General features: G+C 51.2%; 1 protein-coding gene across 4 annotated transcripts in view; it reads left to right on the forward strand.

Annotated features, from left to right (window-relative positions):
• Positions 1-22,442, forward strand: part of ATG4B (autophagy related 4B cysteine peptidase) — a 36,900-nt gene that overhangs the window by 7,832 nt on the left and 6,626 nt on the right. For 2 of the 4 annotated variants that reach the window (XM_003813046.6, XM_063595656.1), the window contains exons 2-8: positions 6,017-6,118; positions 6,272-6,343; positions 8,515-8,613; positions 9,553-9,654; positions 10,295-10,367; positions 14,129-14,208; positions 21,899-22,092. In XM_003813046.6, the coding sequence (XP_003813094.1) occupies positions 6,017-6,118; positions 6,272-6,343; positions 8,515-8,613; positions 9,553-9,654; positions 10,295-10,367; positions 14,129-14,208; positions 21,899-22,092 (722 nt within the window). The remainder of the gene's footprint in view (positions 1-6,016; positions 6,119-6,271; positions 6,344-8,514; positions 8,614-9,552; positions 9,655-10,294; positions 10,368-14,128; positions 14,209-21,898; positions 22,093-22,442) is intronic. The other 2 variants (XM_063595658.1, XM_063595657.1) reach the window with 1 other exon arrangement.

Consider the following 22,442-nt stretch of genomic DNA (forward strand, 5'->3'; position numbering starts at 1 on the left):
AGAAAGTTATCTTCCTCCATTATAAAGTAAGATCTGGAAGGTCAGGGAGGTCTCTGTACCGTTCCGATGCCTCAGTCCGTGGCTCCTCATTGTGTCTTCCTCTTCAGCTGAAGCTGCGAGGGTGTCCAGAAGGGGTGAGTTCTGCTCAGAGGGCCTGCCGAGGGCATTCCTTCCTGTCCTCCAGCATGAGAGGGACAGTGTGGGGCCCCTAGAGTACAGGGAAGACCTCCTCATAACTGAAGAGATGCGAGTCTGAGAGTCTTTATTGGCTCTTTTGTAGGAATTGCTGCAGGTCTCTCTGGTCCTTGGAGCCAGCCCGTGAGGCCGGGGGCAGGCTCTTGCTCTCTAAATGCAGTCACTCTTGGAGGAAAGGACGTTATGTTGGATTCAGTGTTAGTAAAGAGACTCATGTTTGGTTGGGTCTCTGTTGACCTTGTACTCTGTGCTGCACCTCTGCTTACAGAATACCTCCCATCCATGCCGGGTCGTGACTGCTCACCCGTTTCAGTGATCTGAGAAGGCTGGCCCTGAAAGAGCAGTTACTGCTCCCGTGCGGTTTAGAGCTCTTCCTGCACCTTGACTTGTCCGTTTCACAGTGAGGACACCAAGTCACAAGAAGGTCACTAGCCTGTAAGGTTGCATGACTGCTCAGTGGTGGGCTCAGACTTCTGACTCCACAGCTGGCGCTCCAGCTGTCAGGAACGTGCTCCAGGTGTGACGTGCGGACACTCCCCACTTGCAGCGTCCTCCACGGTACCGAGAGGAGGGTGCAATGTGGTGGGAGAAGCAAGGGATCGTGTTTTCAGAGTGTCCGCCACTAGCCCTAGGGGAATGTGTGACTCGCTCCCAACAGAGGGCAGGATTCTGGGGGAGGGCCGGAGTGCGTTTCTCTGGATGGAGGAGCAGAGCAGCTTGGGGCACGGTGTGGGAGCCCTCCTTAGGGACCTCATGGGTCACGTTCGCCATGGCTGCGCCACTCCTGTTCACTGCCAAGCACCGTGATTGCTCCTTGGATTTGCTCCCCTGGGGTTTCCTGGTCTCCTTGATGGTTTATACAGTGAGCAATCTGAGGCCACACACCTGTAATTTTCACAGTTATAGCTGGAGGTGTGGTGGTGTATTTGAACTTAATGGAACACCTCTTATTCCCTTCACTCTGAAGTTGGCTTCCTTGCCTATAAAGTTTGGTGATAAACCTAAGAAATACACCTGCTGTGCATTTTACTGCGTCCGTGATGAAAATCCCTCAACTTCACAGCCGCTCAGGCCTCGTGACCCTGCTTTCAGAGGGAGCCTTTTTCCTTTTCTTCCTTATCTATACTTCTCTCGTTCCTTTACCATTTATATTTTTAATATGGGAAACTAGACATCCTAGAAGTTTCTCAGCTTCCAGATTCTGTTACTGCAGACTGTTACTGATTCAACAATATGGTCCCTTTCCTGATGACATACGCCACATTCTTCTGAAGTACAGATGGTCTCCAAACTACCATGGTTTGACTTACAATTTTTTGACTTTACGATAGTGTGAAAGCAGTATGCATTCTATGGAAACCATACTTGACGTTTTGAATTTTGATCTTTTTCTGGGCTAGCAGTATGCCTCCAGATACTCTCGAGATGCCAGATAGCTCCTCGTCAGCCACATGATGGGGAGGGGGAATGACCCCTGCTCTACAGGGCACTGTGTTGCCAGCTGAGTTTGCCCAACTGTAGGCTAATGTAAGTGTTCTGAGCACATTTAAGGCAGGCTAGGCTAAGCTCTGATGTTAGGTAGATTACGTGTATTCAATGCTTTTTTTTTTTTTTTTTGAGATAGCGTTTCACTCTCCCACCTGGGCTGGAGTGCAGTGGCGCAATCTCAGGTCACTGCAGTCTCCGCCTCCTGGGTTCAAGCAATTCTCCTGCCTCAGCCTCCCGAGTAGCTGGGATTACAGGCACCTGCCACCATGCCCGAGTAACTTGTTGTGTTTTTAATAGAGATGGGATTTCACCATGTTGACCAGGCTGGTCTCCAACTCCTGACCTCAGGTGATCCACCCGCCTTGGCCTCCCCAAGTGCTGGGATTACAGGCATGAGCCCCTGTGCCTGGCCTCAGTGCATTTTTGACCTAAGTATTTTCAATTTACAATGGGTTTATTGGACATAATCCCATCCTAATTAAGGAACATCTGTAGTCTACAAAGAGATACTTGCCAGTGTTCATTTAGCTCTGCTGTACTTTAAATAAAAGATATGTGTATCTTTAGTTCAAAGCTGGTGCCTTGGAACGGTGTCAAACATGAGAAGAATGTTCCAACAGCAAGATGGAATCATTGTCTTGCAGTGTTGAAATTAGACCGGTGGTGGCCAGGCGCAGTGGCTCACGCCTGTAATCCCAGCACTTTGGGAGGCCGAGTCGGGAGGATCATGAGGTCAGGAGATTGAGACCATCCTGGCTAACACAGTGAAACCCCGTCTCTACTAAAAAAAATACAAAAAATTAGCCGGGCGTGGTGGCGGGCGCTTGTAGTCCCAGCTACTCAGGAGGCTGAGGCAGGAGAATGGTGTGAGCCGGGAGGCAGAGCTTGCAGTGAGCCGAGATCGCGCTACTGCACTCCAGCCTGGTGGGCGACAGAGCGAGACTCCGTCTCAAAAAAAAAAAAAAGAAAGAAATTAGACCGGTGGTGTTTTCATCCTTTTTCCTTGAGAATAAGTTTTCTGGATTTTAGTCTATATATTGAATAAAGCCTACAGGTCAAAGAATAGTAGGGACTTCTGAAGATTCAGGAGTGGCTTTAGAGAGGTAGCAGGGACATCATGATGTTTTTCAGCTCTTTAAAAAGATAGGAGTGGGCCGGATGCAGTGGCTCACGCCTGTAATCCCAGCACTTTGGGAGGCCGAGGTGGGTGGATCACTTGAGGTCAGGAGATCGAGACCAGCCTGGCTAACACAGTGAAACCCTGTCTCTACTAAAAATACAAAAATTAGCCGGGCATGGTGGCAGATGTCTGTAATCCCAGCTACTCGGGAGGATGAGGCAGGAGAATTGCTTGAACCCGGAAGGCGGAGGTTGCAGGGAGCCAAGATCATGCCACTGCACTTCAGCCTGGGCAACAGAGTGAGACTCCATCACAAAAGAAAAAAAAAAGGCATGGACCTTAATTCATCCTAATTCAGTTTTTGTAATCATGTGCAGAAACAAGTAACATATATATAAAAAGGCAGGAGAGGATGTAAACTTGGACTGACTTTATTCACAGTCACCAAGCAGTTTGGTTGATAATGTCTCTGAAAGCATGGACAAGTGAAATATGTAAGAGCAGAGCTCTTGGGGGCCAGGTGCAGTGGCTCATGCCTGTAATCCCAGCCTTCGGGAGGCTAAGGCAGGTGGATTGCTTGAGCCTAGGAGTTTGAGACCAGCTTGACAACGTGATTAGACCTCATCTCTACAAAAAATACAAAAATTAGCTGGGTGTGGTGGCACTTGCCTGTAGTCTCAGCTGCTCAGGAGGCTGAGACCGGAGAATTGATTGAGCCTGGGAGTTTGAGGCTGCAGTAAGCTGTGATTACACCACTGTACTCCAGCCTGGGTGACAAAATGAGACCCTGTCTCAAAAAAAAAAAAAAGAAAAAAAAACAGGGGCAGAGCTCTTCGACAAAGCCCTGCTGTGGAAAGCTTGCTTCATCTGGCTGCAGCCACTCCACAACGCCCGTCGTCTTGCTCAGGAAGCCACAGCACTACTCTAGGAAAAGGGCAGAGAGGGGCCTGGGTCTCCCGCAGCTGAGAATCCTTTAAACAGTGCCTGTAGGGCCCTCTATTGTGGATTTGGTAGTTCTGCCTGCACCGAGGGAGATGCTTGCAGGTGCTTCTGAACCCTGCGTTTGGGAATTAGCTGCGCATACAATTAAGGCTTTTGGGTATAGTAAAATTTGTGTGCCTTTGACCCTGTGGTTCTGAGTCCTCGATGTTAATGACAGAGCGGACACTGCAGCCCTTCTGTCTGCCAGCCAGCACCTCATTGGAAGTGTTTCATTGAAACGTCACACCCATATGCTGAGGCTGTCCTGTTATTATCCCATTTTATGGATGAGGGAACATTCACACTTAGAAGTTAAGTGAGTGGCCCAGGAAACTACAATTTACCAGTACCCAAGCTGGGCTTTAAATTCTGACTGCCCCCTGCCTCCCCAAGGGGATTGTGCACAGCACAGAAGTTCACACACGATGCTTTATAGTATCAGCTTAGGTGGAGATCTGTGTTTATGTAGAATGCTGAGGAAACCACAGGCATAGTATGATTTCACGTACGAACCTGTGCATAAAGACTTCTGGAAAGAGTCATTGCTGGGCAACGAGGCTTCACGTGATTTGTGTATTTTTGTAGTCTTCAGAATTTTTTATGATTAGCATATGTCACTCTTATCGAAGTGTGGGGTTGTTATCAAAAAGTAAATTTAGATGTGGGAGAAATTCATATGTGATTGATTTTCAAAAGATTGCTGTAAAGTTGCTGGTGAAGGATGAGTGATCAGACACCATCAGAGCTGGAGAGGCAGCAGATGGGAATTGTGTGTTCCCAGTTCCCTGAAGAGCAGCTGGAGAGAGATGCCTCTGGTGCCGCCCCAGAATACGCAATGGGCATCTCGCCGCATGGGTGTTTGGGCTGGTGCATTGCTGCTGGCTGGCGCCTTCTTTTCAGGAACACTGTGGGACATGGGTATCCTCAGCCACAGTTCTGTGGACAGGAAGACCCTGGGCCTCTCTAGTTTCTTTCTTTCTTTTTTTTCTTTTTCTTTTCTTTTTTTTTTTTTTTTTTTTTTTTGAGACGGAGTTTCACTCTTGTCACCCAGGCTGGAGTGCAGTGGCACAATCTCAGCTCACTGCAACCTCCACCTTCTGGGTTCAAGTGATTCTCTTGGCTCAGTCTCCCTAGTAGCTGGGATTACAGGCGCCCACCACCAGGCCTGGCTAATTTTTGTACTTTTAGTAGAGACGGAGTTTCACCATGTTGACCAGGCTGGTCTCAAACTCCTGGCCTCAGGTGATCCGCCCACCTCGGCCTCCCAGAGTGCTGGGATCACAGGCATGAGCCACTGTGCCTGGCCTAGTTTCTTAATTGAAGTAAAACAGAGTAAGATGGCATGCAGGGCTAATCATTAGCCCAGCAGGTAAGCACCATGGCTCTGCAGCCAGCTGCCTCCTTAGAAAGTGGGATGTTGCCCCATGGAAGTGGTGACATGCTCTTCTGGTAGCATTGTTGAAATGAAAACAGGTTCAGTCCTTGATCACTAGGCTTTTTGTACCCAGGTACCTCTGGGGACTTGGCAGAGAGTTTGATCTCTCAGTGTCCAGGGGTTAACTTTCTACCTGAGAGTAGCATCCCATGCTTCTCCAGCACCTGCTCCTAACCAGGAAATTGGGGTAGACCAGAACCCCAGTCTTCCCAGCAGCTCAGTGTTTCTTGCCCCGGAGCATCTGCCTTCATCACAGTGACTCTGAACACGCTGCCATGGTGACATCTGGTAAACCTTAGGATGGCCATGGAAAACGACTCTTTGCCCTGTTTCTTCTTGGCTTCCCTTGCGTACAAGGATGAAGGAGGTGGTTTAACTTTATTTTTGTCCGTTACTTTTTAAGTCTAAAGTAAGTGCTTGAATCGGGTGGGTTTTCATTTTTTTGCTTTCTCACCCCTCAGGTTGGCCCCTAACTTGGCCTCTCACCCTCGTGTCAGCTGTTAGACACTGACTCAGTGGCTCAGAATATGAAAGGCTCAGGAAGTAGCATGCCGGCCCCACCTCCCTGTCCCCATACCTTAGCAGAGCAGCTGCCCAGCAGGGCCTCCTGCTCTTTCCCAAGAGTTTACTCCATCCATGGTGGGTGTCTTGGTAGGCCCGAGATACGAGAGGGAGTGCTGCTGTTACAAGAATTTACAGTTGTTCTCTTCAGCACAGAAATGCTGTAAATGGCCTCTTTCGATACTAGTTTATGAAATTATAAGTGTCTGATGATTGTGCATCTTTGGTTTCAACAGCTACTCTGACCTACGACACTCTCCGGTTTGCTGAGTTTGAAGATTTTCCTGAGACCTCAGAGCCCGTTTGGATACTGGGTAGAAAATACAGCATTTTCACAGGTATCGGCCATGCTGGAGCCCACCCTGGTCTGACTGCTTGGCCTGCAGAAGCATTTTGTGATCACTGTTCTCTGCTAACTCTGCCATAACTTGTGACTTGCAAACTTAAGGCGTTGTGTGTGTGTGTTTTTTTTTCTTTTAAACAACCTCTAGAAAAGGACGAGATCTTGTCTGATGTGGCATCTAGACTTTGGTTTACATACAGGAAAAACTTTCCAGCCATTGGTAAGTACTCTGTTTTATTACAACGCGGGACAAAATATGTTTTTAGGAAGGAGGAAAACTTATGCTTGTAGATTTGACTTCAGTATGCCACTGACTTCGTTTGACTCCTCACAGCAATCCTGCTTAACTGAATTGGCCGAGGCCTCACGTGTAGTAGTGGCAAAGCTAGAATCCACGGCGCCTGACTCTAGGCCAGTGTGTTTTCAACTGCAAATCCCAGCTTATTACTGGAGCTGGAAATCAGTATCATGAGTTACGACCAACATTGTTTTAAATGTAGGACAGAATGTCATAGAAAGCAGTGTCTGTCCGCCACGGGCACGCAGCATGGCGCTTCAGGGATCTTCGTTTTCGTTTGCATGTTTGAGTGTGTGTTCTGGGTCACAGCTGTACAATGTGTTTCTTACTTAGGTCCAGAATGTTTGGAAGCCATTCTCTGTAGCCCTCATCTTTTTTAGTATTTTCCACACTTAACCTGTGGGGAGATTTGAAGGGCCAGGTGAATGTGACATGTTTTTGTGTAACACTAAGGTGCATTCTGTTAAAAGCCATTCATCATTGTTGTATACCCTGGAGCTGGAAGGAGATGGGGACTGGTTCTCAGCCTTGCCTCTCACCGGCGGAGAACTGAGGCCGGAGGTGAGGGCCGGGCTGGCGTCATGCTTCCTCAGTGCCAGGTCAGGGTTTGGTCCCTCTTCTAGGGGTGGTTTCATTCTTTATCCTGAAGTGAGGTGGAAGTCAAATAGCCACAACGGCTGGACATTGGAGAACACTGACGCGTAGGGACATACGACAGTGTCTCCTTAGGTTGATATTTAATGATACACCTTGTGAGATGTACCCTGGGAATATTGATATGTAATGATATATTTTAATGACATACCTTGTCAGATGTGCCCTGGGAATAGTTGCTCATTCCACAGTTTCCGCTTGTTTCGCAGCTGCGCTGAACCTGCTCTCTTGGCGGCCTTGGATGCGGGTTTGTCCCCAGCCTCCATCTCCTTCACAGCTACCCTGCCGCGTGCTGGGAAGGAGAACAGGACTGGAGCGAAGCCTTTCTGGTTTGGCAGAGGCCTTGTGGAGGAGGTGGAGGCTGGGGAAGAGCCTGCACGTGAAGCAGCCCTGTCGCAGTTCTGAAGGGCAGTGTGCTGTGTTTCCTTCTTAGCCCCACAGAGAGAACTTTTTAAAATTATTACTTTCATTTTTTTAATAGATGGGGTTTCGCTATGTTGCCCAGGCTGGACTTGAACTCCTGGGCTCAAGCAGTTCTCCCTCCTCAGCATCCTGAGTGTCTGGGACTACAGGTGCACACCACCACGCCTGGCTCTGAGATACGTTTTTATCAGCAGTAGAGCGGTGAGCAGTGGAGCGAGGGTGACCATGGGCACTGCTGATTGGGTTGTTGGTGGGTGACGGCCACCACTACCCCAAGACACAGGGTTTATTGTCCTTGCCAGTGCATGGAGAAGCTGCCGGAAGCCCAGAGGTGGGCACAGGGCGAACCTTGTGGTCTGACCCCTGAATCTCTGCTTCTCACCCTGGTGTGCAGCCACAGCCTCTTGTCTGCTGCACAGGTGGCCCTCTCTGTTGTCACAGCTGTGCAGTGGCCTTCCACTGGACCCCTGCTATGGGCTGGCAGTGTTTCCCACGTGCCTGTCACATGCCGCGCAGTTCCATGGTGCGTGTTGTCGATCTTTCTGGGCCCCAGGGAGTGGCCGTGAGGGCAGGGCCCAGGCACCTGTGCTGGAAGGGCTGAGTTGCTGCCCTTGCGGCCCTTCCTGTGCTCTCAGCAGCACTGGTTGTCATCAAGCGTTTGAATTTCTGCCTTTCTGATAATTGGAAAATGCGTTGTTTTGTTTAACTTTGCATTTTCTGGATGACTTACGGGGGTCAGTGTCTTCATATGTTTGTCAGACATTCCTTTTGCTCCGTGACTGACTTGTTCATGTGTTTTGCCCATTTTGAGGAGGTTGTCGGGACATTTCACTCTCCAGTAAATGTGGCCCTTGGCGTTACTGAGTCCTAAGAGGTGTGTGTTGCCCCAGGTGGAGCTGATGGAGGAGGGAGTCGGTGCCTGTGGTGTGGGACTGACCGGCTGCCTCCTGCCAGTGGGCTTGTGGCCTGTGGGGCCATTTGGCCATGAGCACTTCTCTCTCTGTCTGCCACGACAGGGGGGACAGGCCCCACCTCGGACACAGGCTGGGGCTGCATGCTGCGGTGTGGACAGATGATCTTTGCCCAAGCCCTGGTGTGCCGGCACCTAGGCCGAGGTGAGTCACAGCCCTGGGGAGGGCGCATGGCCACGGTGTTCTCAGGAAGCAAAGGGGACTGTGGGGTCAGGGCTCTTTAGAGCAGACCACAGGTAAAACAGTAAGTAGAACTTGGGGGTTTCTTGAGTAATGAGCCACTTGTTTTTCTTGATTTAAAAAACTGACTTTAAAGAATGCTGATAAATCCGCATGGGCAACATGGCGAGACCCCGTCTCACAAAAAATACAAAAATTAGCCACGCGTGGTGGCTCCTGCCTGTAGTCCCAGCTACTTGGGAGACTGATATGGAGAATTGCTAGAACCCAGGAGATGGAGGCTGCAGTGAGCTGAGATCGCACCATTGCACTCCAGCCTCTGCAACAGAGTTAGACCCTATCTGAAAAAAAAAAAAAAAAGAAGAAGAAGAAGAAGAATGCTAATAAATGTTTTAAATTACTGAAACTGTTTTCTGTACAGATTTGTTTTGATAACTTGGCGTATATGTATTTGAAATCCTGAAGAACATGGGTTTTTACTTTTAAAAGATTCTGGGCTGGGTGTGGTGGCTCATGCCTGTAATCCCAGCACTTTGGGATGCCGAGGCGGGTGGGTCACGAGGTCAGGAGATCAAGACCATCCTGGCCAGCATGGTGAAACCCCATCTCTACTAAAAATACAAAAATTAGCTAGGCTTGGTGGCACGTGCCTGTAGTCCCAGCTACTCGGGAGGCTGAAGCAGGAGAATCGCTTGAACCCGGGAGGTGGAGGTTGCAGTGAGCCGAGATCACGCCATTGCACTCCATCCTGGGTGAGAGAGCGAGACTCTGTTTAAAAAAAAAAAAAAAAGAAAAGAAAAGATTCTGAAAAAGGTTTGGATGCCATCTGTATCTTTAGTGTGAAAGTGAAAACTTGTTTCTCATATTGATGGTAGAGCTGACCTGTAATTTTTTTTCCAATAGATTGGAGGTGGACACAAAGGAAGAGGCAGCCAGACAGCTACTTCAGCGTCCTCAACGCATTCATCGACAGGAAGGACAGTTACTACTCCATTCACCAGATAGGTGGGAGGCTGCAGAATGTGCCAGGCCCCACCCGGGCTGTCTGGAGAGGGTGGAGTGGTCGGTTTCCCCTCAGAGCTTTTCTGGTGTCGTGGGTTGTGGAGCAGGAGGCTGTAAACCTGTAAACACTGACCTCTGACCATCTGTGCGCTGCTGTCACATCACCCCAGTGTCATCCCACATCACCCCTGTCCCACCCAGGCCCAGACCCTGGGCCTTGCCCTTCCTGCTGTCCATGCGGCTTGCAGTGCCTGGTGCTCGGCACAGTCTGGGGAAATTGGCCTCGCCCCATCAGTGAATCTGAATGCTCAGATTGAAGTGGAGTGAGTAAAGAAGAGTTGGCCTTTCTTGCAAGCAAGGCCGGCTTTTGAGCACTGTGTTTTCACTTATAGAAGGAAGTGGTCCCTTCATTTCCCCTTCTTTTCTAAGTTCATAGTGAAGGACAGTCCCCGAGACCTTGTTTGCCCCCTCACGCCTCCCCCGATCTTGTTGGGGCATCCTTCCGTCTGGAGGCTGGGTAGGGTGCTGTCCAGGCCTTCCTGTGATGTGTCTCCTGGCACCACGTGCCACCAGAGGTCAGGGCTGGGGGCGTTGGGATGGTCGGGGCGGGTGTGTGTTGCTAATGTGTATCTGTTCCCTGCAGCGCAAATGGGAGTTGGCGAAGGCAAGTCCATAGGCCAGTGGTACGGGCCGAACACTGTCGCCCAGGTCCTCAAGTATGTACTGTGCTTCCACTGCCGAGCATGGGGCAGCAGGGATGTTCCCTGGGGGTTAAATTCTCCTTGAGTCTTCATGGCTACAGGAAATAAGGGGTCTCTAATTATTTACTTCATGGCCCTCGGAAGGTTTCTCAGCGATGACTGTGTCGAGGTCTTGTGAATAGGAATTTATGTTTTCTAACAAAATGAACACCGTAGTCCACATCCTGGCTGGCACATTGGACCCTTGTTCTTTGCTGCATGGATCCACCTGTAATGGTGGCTTCTGATGGGGTGGGCAGCTGAAGCTAGTCTGCAGCCATCTGTGCGGGTGCCAGGCCCTTCCACCTCTGCAGGCTTGTTGGAGGCTGCCCTCCGCAGCCCTTGCCACCTGCCTTTCTCACTCTACCCGGAGACTCCCTGTAGCCTCGCTCACCTTCCCATACACCTCAGCGTCTGAAAGTGTGCTCTGCACCTGCTCCGCACCTGCTTCCTTTCGCACCTCACTCAGCCCCATTGCGTGCCCGCCCCCCAGATTCCTCTGAGATGACCCTCCCTGCAGTTCCAGAAACTTGCCTGTGGTTTCAGCTTCGTGTCCACTCTTCATTCCTCTTGACCCATCCAGGGTCATTTGGTCTGATTCCATGTGTCCTGGCATCCCAGCATTTTTGGGGAGGCTCTGGCCAGTTCCCCCAGGACTTGTCCCCTCAGGGTCTCCTCCCCACTGGTCTGAGGGCCAGCGTCTCCCCAGCCTGTCTTCAGCCACGGCCCCCTTGAAGCCTCTCCTTCTGCATTTGCCTGTTCTGTATCCCACTCAAGGCCCTCAGGCATCCCACGTTCCACGTTCCTGAAGTGGCCCTGTCTCCCCTCACCCACAGCCTGCTCCTCAGCATGGCAGTCACTGTCTCCACCCAGCTTTTCTGTCAGGTTCCCTGGGGTCCTGCACAAGTCCGTCTCTGCCACATCCCACGTCACCCGCGTCCCACGTCACCCCTGTCCCACATCCCCAGCCTGCTGCTCCCTCTGTCTCCAGGGCCCGCCCTGTGTTTGGCGTGGCACCTGCTCAGTCCCTACTGCATGCCCTTCAGAGTCCTCTGTCCAGCAGCTCCCCAGCCCCCACCACACCCTTCCACTCACACTTCTCTTGCTGCTGCCTGGAGTGGCCCCACCAAGTCAGCGCTGTTCTCTGGAAGCACCAGGCCACTCGCCATGCTCACTGTTTCTCCTGGTCCCCTGCCTGCTCCCCACCAGCCCCCGCCCCTGTTGCTGGATGATCCTCCCAACCTGCAAGTGCTGTGGCACCCAGGCACATGGACGGCTTCCAGGGCTGATTTGTCCCTGGACTCCAAGCTCAGGTCCAGCTGCTTATTCTGCATTTCCACCTAGGTATCTGTGTGCATGGTGACCTGACAGCCAGAGCCCGTGCTGGCCCCAGCCTGCTTCTCCTACAGTGGTCCTTCAGGTGCTCAAACCAAAATCTGGGATTGTTCTAGACCCCTCTTTCTTTTTGAGACGGAGTCTCGCTCTGTCGCCAGGCTGGAGTGTAGTGGCATGATCTCTGCTCAGAATCCCAAGTGATTCTCCTGCCTCAGCCTCCCGAAGTGCTGGGATTACAGGCGTGAGCCACCGTTCCTGGCCAGGACTCCTCTCTTTTTTCTTTTTTTTTTGAGACAGTCTAGCTCAGTAGCCCAGGCTGGAGTGCAGTGGTGCAATCTTGGGCTCACTGCTTCCTCCGCCTCCCGGGTCCCGGTTCAAGCAGTTCTCCTGCCTCAGCCTCCCCAGTACCTGGAATTACAGGCACCTGCCACCATGTCCAGCTAATTTTTTCAATTTTTAGTAGAGATGGGGTTTCACCATGTTGGCCAGGCTGGTCTTGAACTCCTGACCTCGTGATCCACCTGCCTTTGCCTCCCAGAGTGCTGGGATTACAGGCGTGAGCCACCGCGCCTGGCCAGGACTCCTCTTTTTCTTTTTTTTTTTTTTTTCCGAGACAGAGTCTAGCTCTGTAGCCCAGGCTGGAGTGCAGTGGTGCAGTCTTGGGCTCACTGCTACCTCCGCCTCCCGGGTCCCAGTTCAAGCAATTCTCCTGCCTTAGCCTCTTCAGTAGCTGGGATTATAGGCACGTGCCACCATGCCCAACTAATTTTTGTATTTTTAGTGGAGACAAGGTTTCACCATGTTAGCCAGGCTGGTCTTGAACTCCTGACCTCGTGATCCACCTGCCTCATCCTCCCAAAGTGCTGGGATTACAGGCATGAGCCACCGCTCCTGGCCAATTCCTCTTTATTTCAGTGGGCCCATTCAAAATATCAATTCCTCTTTCTTTCAGTGGGCCCATTGAAAATATGTCCAGACTCTGACCAGTGTTCATCCTTTCGCTCCCTGTGCTGGTCCCAGCCCCATCTTCTTCTTTCTTGTTGATCTTCCTTCTCTCTTTGTCATCCTACAGTCTCTTTAGCAAATAACAGCAGAGCCATCTGCATAAAACATATTGGCCACTGCTCTGCCTTGAACTGCCCTGGCTCTTCACTGCTGACTCAGGCGGGGCTCTACCCCACCTCCCTGGCATGACACCTTGTGCTCCTGGGACACACCAGCCTCAGGGCCTTTGCATGTGTGGTGCCTGGCACTTGGACCCTGTTCCCCCGACACCTGCCTGGGTTGCGCCCCATGTCTGCCCAGGTACCCTTTGGCACCAAGGTCTTCCCTGTGGCTACGTTAGTAGTGCCACTCCCCGTTCCTGCGTTACTGTTCTCTGCAGTGTTGACCACCGGCCCACGTGGCTGCTGCTTCCTTGTTTGCCCTCCGCCAGGTCAGCTTTGCCAGTGCTGCTGTGTCCCTTGTGTGTGGGTGCGTCTTCAGCACTGCATCTGGGCTAGAGGTGGGAGGAGGAAGGTGGTGTGGGAGTGGGGCGGGGAAGCAGGCTGTCCTCCCATCTTCAGCACTGCAGCTGGGCTGGAGATGGGAGGAGGAAGGTGGTGGGGCAGGGGGGCAGTGGGGGGCAGGCTGTCCTCCCAGTGTCCCCTCTGGGCTTGTGCATTGGGAGGGGCTCTGTGTGGTCACCCCAGTCCCCTGCTCCACCCCCACCCAGCTCCCCTCCACAGGTCTTGCATTCTGTCCCCGGGAGCACCAGGTCTTTGCTGCCTCAGGGCCTTTTCTATTGTTTTACCTTTTGTTGAGGTCCTCTGACCCCACCTCCACCAGACCTGAGATGAGATCAGAGTCGTGTTAGACTTTTGGCTGCAGAATCTGCCCTTCCCTCAGAACGGGAAATCCAAGGCCATGGTTCCTCCTCACTGGCGTGCACAGTCGTGCTTCCCACTAAGCTGCAGGTTTCTCTGTAAGGACTCAGATTCCTTGGTTGTCAGCTCAGCGTGTTTGGTGGAGGGGAGAGCAGAGCAGAGCGTGAAGGTGCTGGGAGGCCTGCTTCAAAGTTGGCAAAACCCACAGCGTCTCAGAGCTGCGTTCATGTTCTAGTTCCTGCCTCTGTGCCAGTGAGACCAGAAAACCAGGCCACTCAAAAGCCTCTTGCGTGTGCTCTCTATGAATGGAGGCTGGGTCAAGGGCAGGACCCCTGGGCCTCAGGCGAGAAGAAGCAGATTTACCCTCAGCTTTCTTCCTGTCTGTGGCATTGGCTGTGCCCCGTATTTTAGGAGCCTTGGCCCTTCTCATCCGAGAAGCACCTCTAACGCGAACCCTCCTTCGCGCAGCTGTCGCTGCAAAGATGAACCGTCTTTGAATTGTACAAAAGCTTATGGTCATTCTCCTACTCTCTGTAGGAAGCTTGCTGTCTTCGACACGTGGAGCTCCTTGGCGGTCCACATTGCAATGGACAACACTGTTGTGATGGAGGAAATCAGTAAGTGGCTCAGGGTTTCCATGGACAAGAAAGTTGAAATCACGGGCAGCATACACACTTCCTCGCCTGAGTCCCCACGGGAGCCTCGGCGAGTGTTGTCAGTCGCCCCATGCCGTGCAGGTGCTCCGTGGGGCCTGTGCGCCAAGCCAGATGCACGGTGGCCTCGCTCTCCTATCCCGGCGGTCATACCAAGAGAGGAGAGCCCAGGCTGTCTGGAGGCCGCGACTTGGTATCTCATGTCGTGTTTTGTGTCTTGGTTACAAATCGTTTGTGAAGGCCTGCTGTGCTTAGGCGCCCTCGTGTGGGAATTCTGGTGAAGTTACTTTGCGTGCCTTGATGTGCCACAGAGAGATGGAGCAACCATCTCTAGCTGCACCATCTCGAGCAAAGGCACGTCGTGAAGGCAGAGCTCTTTTCAGCTTTCTGGAAGAAAGGTCTGCTGCAACCCTGAAGGAACCTGGGCGTGGCAACATTTACATCTAGGAGGAAAACTGTGGCTCAGTTTTAACAAATGGGCTCATTGAGTGAGTTCCAAATTCATGTTTCACCTTCCATGATGTAGCCAAGCTGAGAACTCTTAAAAATGCCTCACCGCCTTTTTTACTCAGGGCCACCTTTTTCCCAAGGAGCTTCTCAAAACTCCCTCAATTCCAATTTTATTGAAGTTCTACATGTAGGCTATTGCCTTGAATCCAATTTTCCATAAGAAAGAGCTCATTTAGGCCGGGCGCGGTGGCTCATGCCTGTAATCCCAGCACCTTGGGAGGCCGAGGCGGGTGGATCATGAGGTCAGGAGTTCAAGACCAGCCTGGCCAACATGGTGAAACCCCGTCTCTACTAAAAATACAGAAACTAGCTGGGCATGGTGGCACACGCCTATAGTCCCAGCTACTCGGGAGGCTGAGGCAGAAGAATCGCTTGAACCTGGGAGGCGGAGGTTGCAGTGAGCCTTGATCACGCCACTGCACTCCAGCCTGGCCACAGAGCGAGAATCCGTCCCCCGCCCCCCCAAAAAAAGACCTCATTCAGAGCCACAGCCGTAACTGCGCACAGATTCACAGTGGGAGTGGGTCCTGCCCTGTGACTGTGGGTGTGCCAGGTCACCACACAGGTGTGTGCTGGGTCACAGACACGCCCCTTCCCTGCCTCTCCATTCTGTTTCTTCGTCGTCTGGCCATCCTCGGGGGCATTGTGACACAGCGGAGGGAGTGAGGCAGGACTTTATAAGGGAGAGTGAGGCTGGCTTCTGCAGCATTGAGAGCTTTGCCACAGCAGGCTCTCCTTCCAGGATTCTGTTCCTCAGAGACTTGAACTTGGGATCATAACCAAAGGGTGTTTGTTTCTTCCATCTGCCTTTTCCCTCCATTCTATTTCTTGAAATTTTTATAAAACATTGGAAACACAGGAAGAGTACAAAGAAAGAGAAAAATTATTGATTTTACCACTCAGAAATAACTCATATGAGCATTTTGACATTCTTACTCTCAGTATTTCTGCTGTGCTTTTCAAAAACTTACATAGTTTCCTAAGTATTTTCTCCTGGCCGTGAGTGACAGCATTGTAATTATTAACTGGCTACACAATATACTATTATACCTTAGTTCCCTGTTCACTGCCCCATCCTCCCTCCCGTGTTTGGGGAAATCACTTACCCCCTCGTTCCGCACCTGTGCTCAGGATCTCACCAAGTCACACCTCAGTCCCTGGCCTCGGATTAGGGAGGCTGTTGCTGGGTGCACTGGCCAGGAAGGCGCAAGGGTCAGGGCTTCCTAGAACCTCCGTCCCTCTGGGTGCAGGTAGCACTGGTGGGAGTCTCGGGGGCAGCTTGACTGTGTGGACTCCAGCTCCGTCCCTTCGGGAGTCTCAGGGCTGCCCAAAGCAGTGCTGCTGAAACGTGGCTTGTCAGAGTGAGAGTGGGGTCAGGTCCTGGAAGAGCTTGAATCTGCATTTCCCAGCCCCTGGGGATGGTGGCTCCCAGGAGGATGTGGAGGCTGCCTGGTCTGACTGGCTTCGTCTCACTGCGTCAGCTGCCTGACAGGACACTGTTCCTCATAGGAGTATGTGGAAGGTGCCTGATGCCCCCGTTTAGGAAGAAGGGCATCCACATCCACCCGGCAAAGGCACTGGCATTGATGCACAAGGCTGGGGTTTCTGGGTTCCTGAGTGTGGCGTGGTGTTGTGAGGAGGACATCGGGGTCGTTCTGAATGACCCCTACCAAAAGCCCCAGGAGGGAGTAGTGGGGGGAGGGCAGGAAGCACCAAAAGCCCCAGGAGGGAGTAGTGGGGGGAGGGCAGGAAGCAGGCTGCTTTTTTCAGTCGTGCTGCTAAGAGTGCGCAAGGGAGGACATCCCAGGAAGAAGTCCCCAAAGCCGGAGCTAGAGAAACAGACGGGTCCTGGGCCAAGCAAGGACTTTTCTTCTAGTTTCTCGGAACTGCTTGTGGAAGGAGCAGTTAGATAGGAGAAGACTCATGCCATTCAGAAATTCCACTAAAGCTTCTTCCTGCCGCGAAAGAGCTGCCTGACGGTGTTCCCACTCAGATTTTAGGTGAAGCCTGTGGGGTAAGGGGAGACCTTACTGCCTACAGTGTCCCCATCCACCAACCCATCCCCCCCGCAACTCATCCTTCCGTCCACCCCCAGTCAAAGGCCAGCCAGGACATCCTTAGCATGCTCTTCTTGTCCTTAACGTTGATGGGCTTAGACCTTTCTAACGACAGTAGACAGAATGTCACTGAATGTAGGGAGGAAATACAGATTGGAAAACGTGTCAGTCTGGCAGTGAGGACAAATGACTCCAATGAAAGAAAAGTAAATACCAGAGCAAGCACAGTCAGAAACAGAGTGGGGAGAAACTCAACTCTCTGAGAGGCAGTGCAGCCAAATAGAGGCAGCTGAGAGCAGAGTGTGTGGATTAGAACTTTTCGGGACAGTTGGCCACTGATTCAGAGTAGGAGAAGATTCCCCTGAGTTGGTGAGAGTTGAGTCTTTAGAGCTAAAGACCCCCAAATTTTTTTATCAGAAGTACTTAAACATACATGTTCCTGATAATATTTCCAAATTGCAGAAGTAAAGGGAAACTTCTCTAAACATCCAAATAATAGTATCACTACTAAGCTGCTTTGAAGAAAGGCAGTCTCAACTGGCCTGGGCATCTCATCTTTGTGCCACACCAAATGCTACTGGAAAATGTTTAGAATTCTGAGAAAAGACCTGGCTTCATGAGGTGAGAGTAGGTATGTGTACTGTGTAGTTGTCATTGATAGAGAAATATAAAATTTAAATGTGTTCAAAATGTAAAGAGAACACGAGAAAATTTCAGGTGGTGGCAGGAATAGGCAAAAGCCCGTTGCACCCTGTTGACAGCAGGGTGTTTGTGACGTGGTAGGTCACACACTCAGTGCTGGGCTCTGGAGGCACAGAAGCAACCGGCCCAGCTACACATCAGCCCTTGAGCCGATTCATGTGTTCGATCATATTCCTGAGACAGTAGGGTCTGTGCAGGTAACAAAGCACCAGGCAGCAGGAAACTGTCACCACCAGGAAGCCTTTCTATCAAAACATAACTTCAAAATCAGTAAAGTGGGCCGGGCGCGGTGGCTCACGCCTATAATCCCAACTTCAAAATCAATAAAGCGGGCCGGGCGCGGTGGCTCACGCCTATAATCCCAACTTCAAAATCAATAAAGCGGGCCGGGCGTGGTGGCTCACGCCTATAATCCCAACTTCAATAAAGCGGGCCGGGCGCGGTGGCTCACGCCTATAATCCCAACTTCAAAATCAATAAAGCGGGCCAGGCGCAGTGGCTCACGCCTATAATCCCAACTTCAAAATCAATAAAGCGGGCCGGGCGTGGTGGCTCACGCCTATAATCCCAACTTCAAAATCAATAAAGCGGGCCGGGCACGGTGGCTCACGCCTATAATCCCAACTTCAAAACCAATAAAGCGGGCCAGGCGCGGTGGCTCACGCCTGTAATCCCAGCACTTCGGGAGGCCAAGGTGGGTAGATCACATGAGGTCAGGAGTTCAAGACCAGCCTGGTCAACATCGTAAAACCCCATGTCTACTAAAAAAAAAAAAAAAAAATTGGCATGGTGGCACGCCCTCGTAATCCCAGCTGCTCGGGAAGCTGAGGCATGAGAATTGCTTGAACCTGGGAGGCAGAGGCTGCAGTGAGCTGAGATCATGCCACTGCACTCCATCCTGTGTGACACAGTAAGACTGTCTCAAAAAACCAAAACAACAAAAAATAATAAAGCAAAATATATAGAAAACAGAATAATTAACAGATTAGCTATGGAAAGATCAAAGCTACAGGGGACCCAGATAACACAACAGGCAGAGTTTAGTAGATACGTGTCAAACCCTAGATTGTGACAGCAGAGTGTGCCTGGGAATTTCTGTGAAACTAATGAGGAATAAAATGAAAAAAGGACAAAACCCTGCTGCCTGGAAATGTGAAACCTCAAAAAAGTCGAGTGTAGAGACCATAACTATGTATCTGAACCTGATGTGTACAGAACTCAGAAGAAAACCTGTGTACCTTCAATACTAGTATATGGGTTCTTTACAAAGTGAAAATTAATGACATAAGCATACAACTCAAGAATTCGGAAAAAGCAAAATTAACTGAAGAAACCAAAGAATAATATTAAAGACAAATACAGAAATTAATTATTTAAAGGAAGAAATGTATTAGGCCAGGTGTAGTGGCTCATGTTTGTAATCCCAGCACTTTGTGAGGCTGAGGCAGGAGGATTGCTTAAAGCCAGGAATTCAAGACCAGCCTGGGCAACATAGCCAGATGTCTTTTTTTTTTTTTTTGGAACAGTCTTGTTCTGTCGCCAGGCCGGAGTGCAGTGGTGGCACGATCTTGGCTCACTGCAATTTCCACTGCCCAGGTTCAAGTGATTCCCCTGCCTCAGCCTCCTGAGTAGCTGAGACAACAGGTGCATGCCACCACACCTGGCTAATTTTTTGTATTTTAGTGGAGATGGGGTTTCACCATATTTCACCATGTTGGCCAGGATGGTCTTGATCTCCTGACCTCATGATCTGCCCACCTCGGCCTCCCAAAGTGCTGGGATTACAGGCGTGAGCCACCGTGCCTGGACCTCATTCTATAAAATATTTTAAAAATAAATTTTAAAATTAAATTTATTAGAACTAACACATACTAGAACTGGCTCTTTGAAGCAATAACATATATGTTTAAAAAAAATCAAAGTTAAAATCCCTCCCTTGGCTAAGCGCTGTGGCTCCCGCCTGTAATCCTAGCACTTTGGGAGGCGGAGGCAGGCAGATTGCTTGAGTCCAGGAGTTTGAGACCAGCTGCCTAGGTAACATGGGAAAACCTCATCTCGACAAAAAAACAAAACAAAAAAACTAGCCGGACATGGGGGCATGTACCTGTAGTCCCACCTACTCGGGAGTCTGAGGTGGGAGGATCCCATGAGCCTGGGAGGTTGAGGCTGCAGTGAGACGTGATTGCACCACTTCACTCCAGCCTGGGTGACACAGTAAGACCCTGTCTCAAAAACCAAACAGAAACCCAAACAACTCCCTTAAGGCTGGGCATGGTAGCTCCTACCCATAATCGCACCCCTCAGGGAGGCTGAGTTGGAGGATTGCTTGAGACCAGCCTGGACAACTCCCTCTCTATAAGAAATAGAAAAATCAGGCCAGGCACATGGCTCATGTCTGTAATCTCAGCACTTCGGGAGGCTGAGGCGAGCAGATCACTTGAGGTCAGGAGTTCGAGACCAGCCCGGCCAATGTGGCAAAACCCCGTCTCTACTAAAAATACAAAAATTAGCTGGGCGTGGTGACACACACCTGTAATCCCAGCTACTGGGGAGGCTGAGGCAGGAGAATTGCTTGAGCCCAGAAGGCGGAGGTTGCAGTGAACCGAGATTATGCCACTGCACTCCAGCCTGGACAACAGAGAATCGGCTTCAAAAAAGAAAAGTCAGTGGGGCACAGTGGCCCACACCTGTTGTTCCAGCTACTCGGGAGGCTGAGGCGGGAGGATTGCTTAAGCGCAGGTGTTTGAGGCTGCAGTGAGCTGTGGTTGCGCCACTGCACTGCAGCCTGGGTGACAGAGTGAGACCCCATCTCTAAAAGAAATTTAAAAATTTCTGTCTCAGAATCCTTGTTTTCCAGCTGTCTGTTTTGAGAAATTTGAGTCCTACAAAAAAGTTCAGTGAGTCATGGCCACAAACCCTCCACCTAGATCCACCAATTGTGTTTTGACACGCTTGGTTTTTATGAGCAAGCCTCCTGTGAATGAGAGTGTTCCTGAGAGCCACACAGCCTCATCACCACAAAAGAGGTGACGCCACGACTCACCAGGGTCCGTCTTGGCCCCTTGCTGTCCAGGGAACAACCCGTGCCGCTGATTTGTGTTCCTGGTTGAGGGTCCGGTGCTGTGTGTATATAGTTGTGATGTCTTTCTAGTCTTTAATTGAGAAGGTTCTGCCTCTTTGTTGTGGTTGTTGCTGCTTTGTGGCATTTTTGAGGAGTTCAGGTGAGCTGACCATCCCACAGGCTGGATTTGTCTGCTTCCTCACAGTTGGGCTTGGGTTGAGCCTGTGGCTGAGAGTAGCCTCTGGGTGGCAGTGTCCTCTGCTATCCCATCCGGGGCCTGCAGTGGGACACTATGTCAGATCCCCGGAGATAGTGTCTTTTTTCCTTTGTAATTAATGAATAATCCAGTGGTGACACTGAGCGTGTCCTGGTGAGCTGTGTGACTCCTGCCTGATAATGGTGGTTTTTCTAGCCTGTCCTTTCCTTTCACGTTTATTGGTTGGCGTTCTTGAGAAGAGCCGTCTTTTCTCCCATCACTTAGTGTGCAGTGTGCTACCTGTCACCTGTCTGTCACCTGTCACTGTCACTTGTCAGTCACTGTCACCTGTCAGTCACTGTCACCTGTGACTGTCACCATCACCTGTCAGTCACTGTCACCTGTCACTGTCCATCTTTTTGATGCTTGACGGTTCCACCTTTGGCCGGTGGCCACCTCAGTCTGGTGGTGTCTTTTGCCGTGTTCTGGCGTTTTTCGTTTATGTTTTGAGCCCTCCCTTATGTTCTGGGTTAAGCAGATGCTGCAGGCACCTCTGAACATTCCCTGCCTAGCCCTGGAATCAGCCTGGCTCCTCTGAGTGGGGAGTGGTGTTGAGAAACCTCGATCTAGACGCCGGGCATGCTCCATGCTCCCGGAGTGTCTTCTCCCATCACCGCACCCTCCGGTTGATGTGTCCTCCGGACCATTGACTCACGGGTGTGTGTAGGCAGAAGGGGTGGGAGCAAGGAAAGGCGTTGCTGAGGAGGCCCGGAGGGAGCGGGTTCTGGCTATGCTGGCACTAGCCAGGCTGGCGGGCTGCATGGATACTTCTGTGATTTTCCTCTCAAGTGCATGTGGCTTTTTCTTGCACTGTTTCGTGTGTGTGCTTTATTTCACAATAAAACTCTTGAATTAAGTATGCATAGAAAATATTTCTTTTTTCTCTGGGTGGCAAGATTATGAAAAAATTTTCTTATGCTTTTCTATATTTTCCAAGTTTGAATTTCACTGTAAGCACCTGGCTTTGTACTGCCTTTTTTCTGTTACACAGTCATCATTTGCTTGCTTGTTGTGGGAGCACTTTTGCGCAGGTCTGCTTGGTTAGTGAAAGCATGTCTCCCTTTCTAGGAAGGTTGTGCAGGACCAGCGTTCCCTGTGCAGGCGCCACTGCGTTTCCTGCAGATTCCGACCGGCACTGCAACGGATTCCCTGCCGGAGCTGAGGTCACCAACAGGCTGTCGCCATGGAGACCCCTGGTACTTCTCATTCCCCTGCGCCTGGGGCTCACGGACATCAACGAGGCCTACGTGGAGACGCTGAAGGTGGGTCCTGCCGTGCAGCGCTTGCCCTGAGTCCCCGTCCCCTTCTCCCAGTTCTTAGTCACTTTCAGTGCGTCGTCGTCACGTGGCCATTTGTGCAGCCGGCTCTCGGGGGAGGGGTAAACAACCCTGGTTTACACCGTTTCCCAAGGGGTGAGTGGGCGTGAGGCACGTCCATCAGTAGGCACGTGCTGCTTTGGTTCTGCAAGTGTCAAGGCGAGTGTCGAAGATGAAAGCATGAGGCGCTTGCAGGGGGTCCTCGGAACCAGGTGCCACTCCTCGGCCTGACGGGGAGCCCCGCCCCCTCCCGGGTCTCCACTGTGCCCCAGGCATGCCCGCCCCACTCCCCCACA

The sequence above is a fragment of the Pan paniscus genome, chromosome 13, assembly GCF_029289425.2.
Source record: "Pan paniscus chromosome 13, NHGRI_mPanPan1-v2.0_pri, whole genome shotgun sequence".
In the NCBI taxonomy this organism is placed as follows: Eukaryota; Metazoa; Chordata; class Mammalia; order Primates; family Hominidae; genus Pan; species Pan paniscus.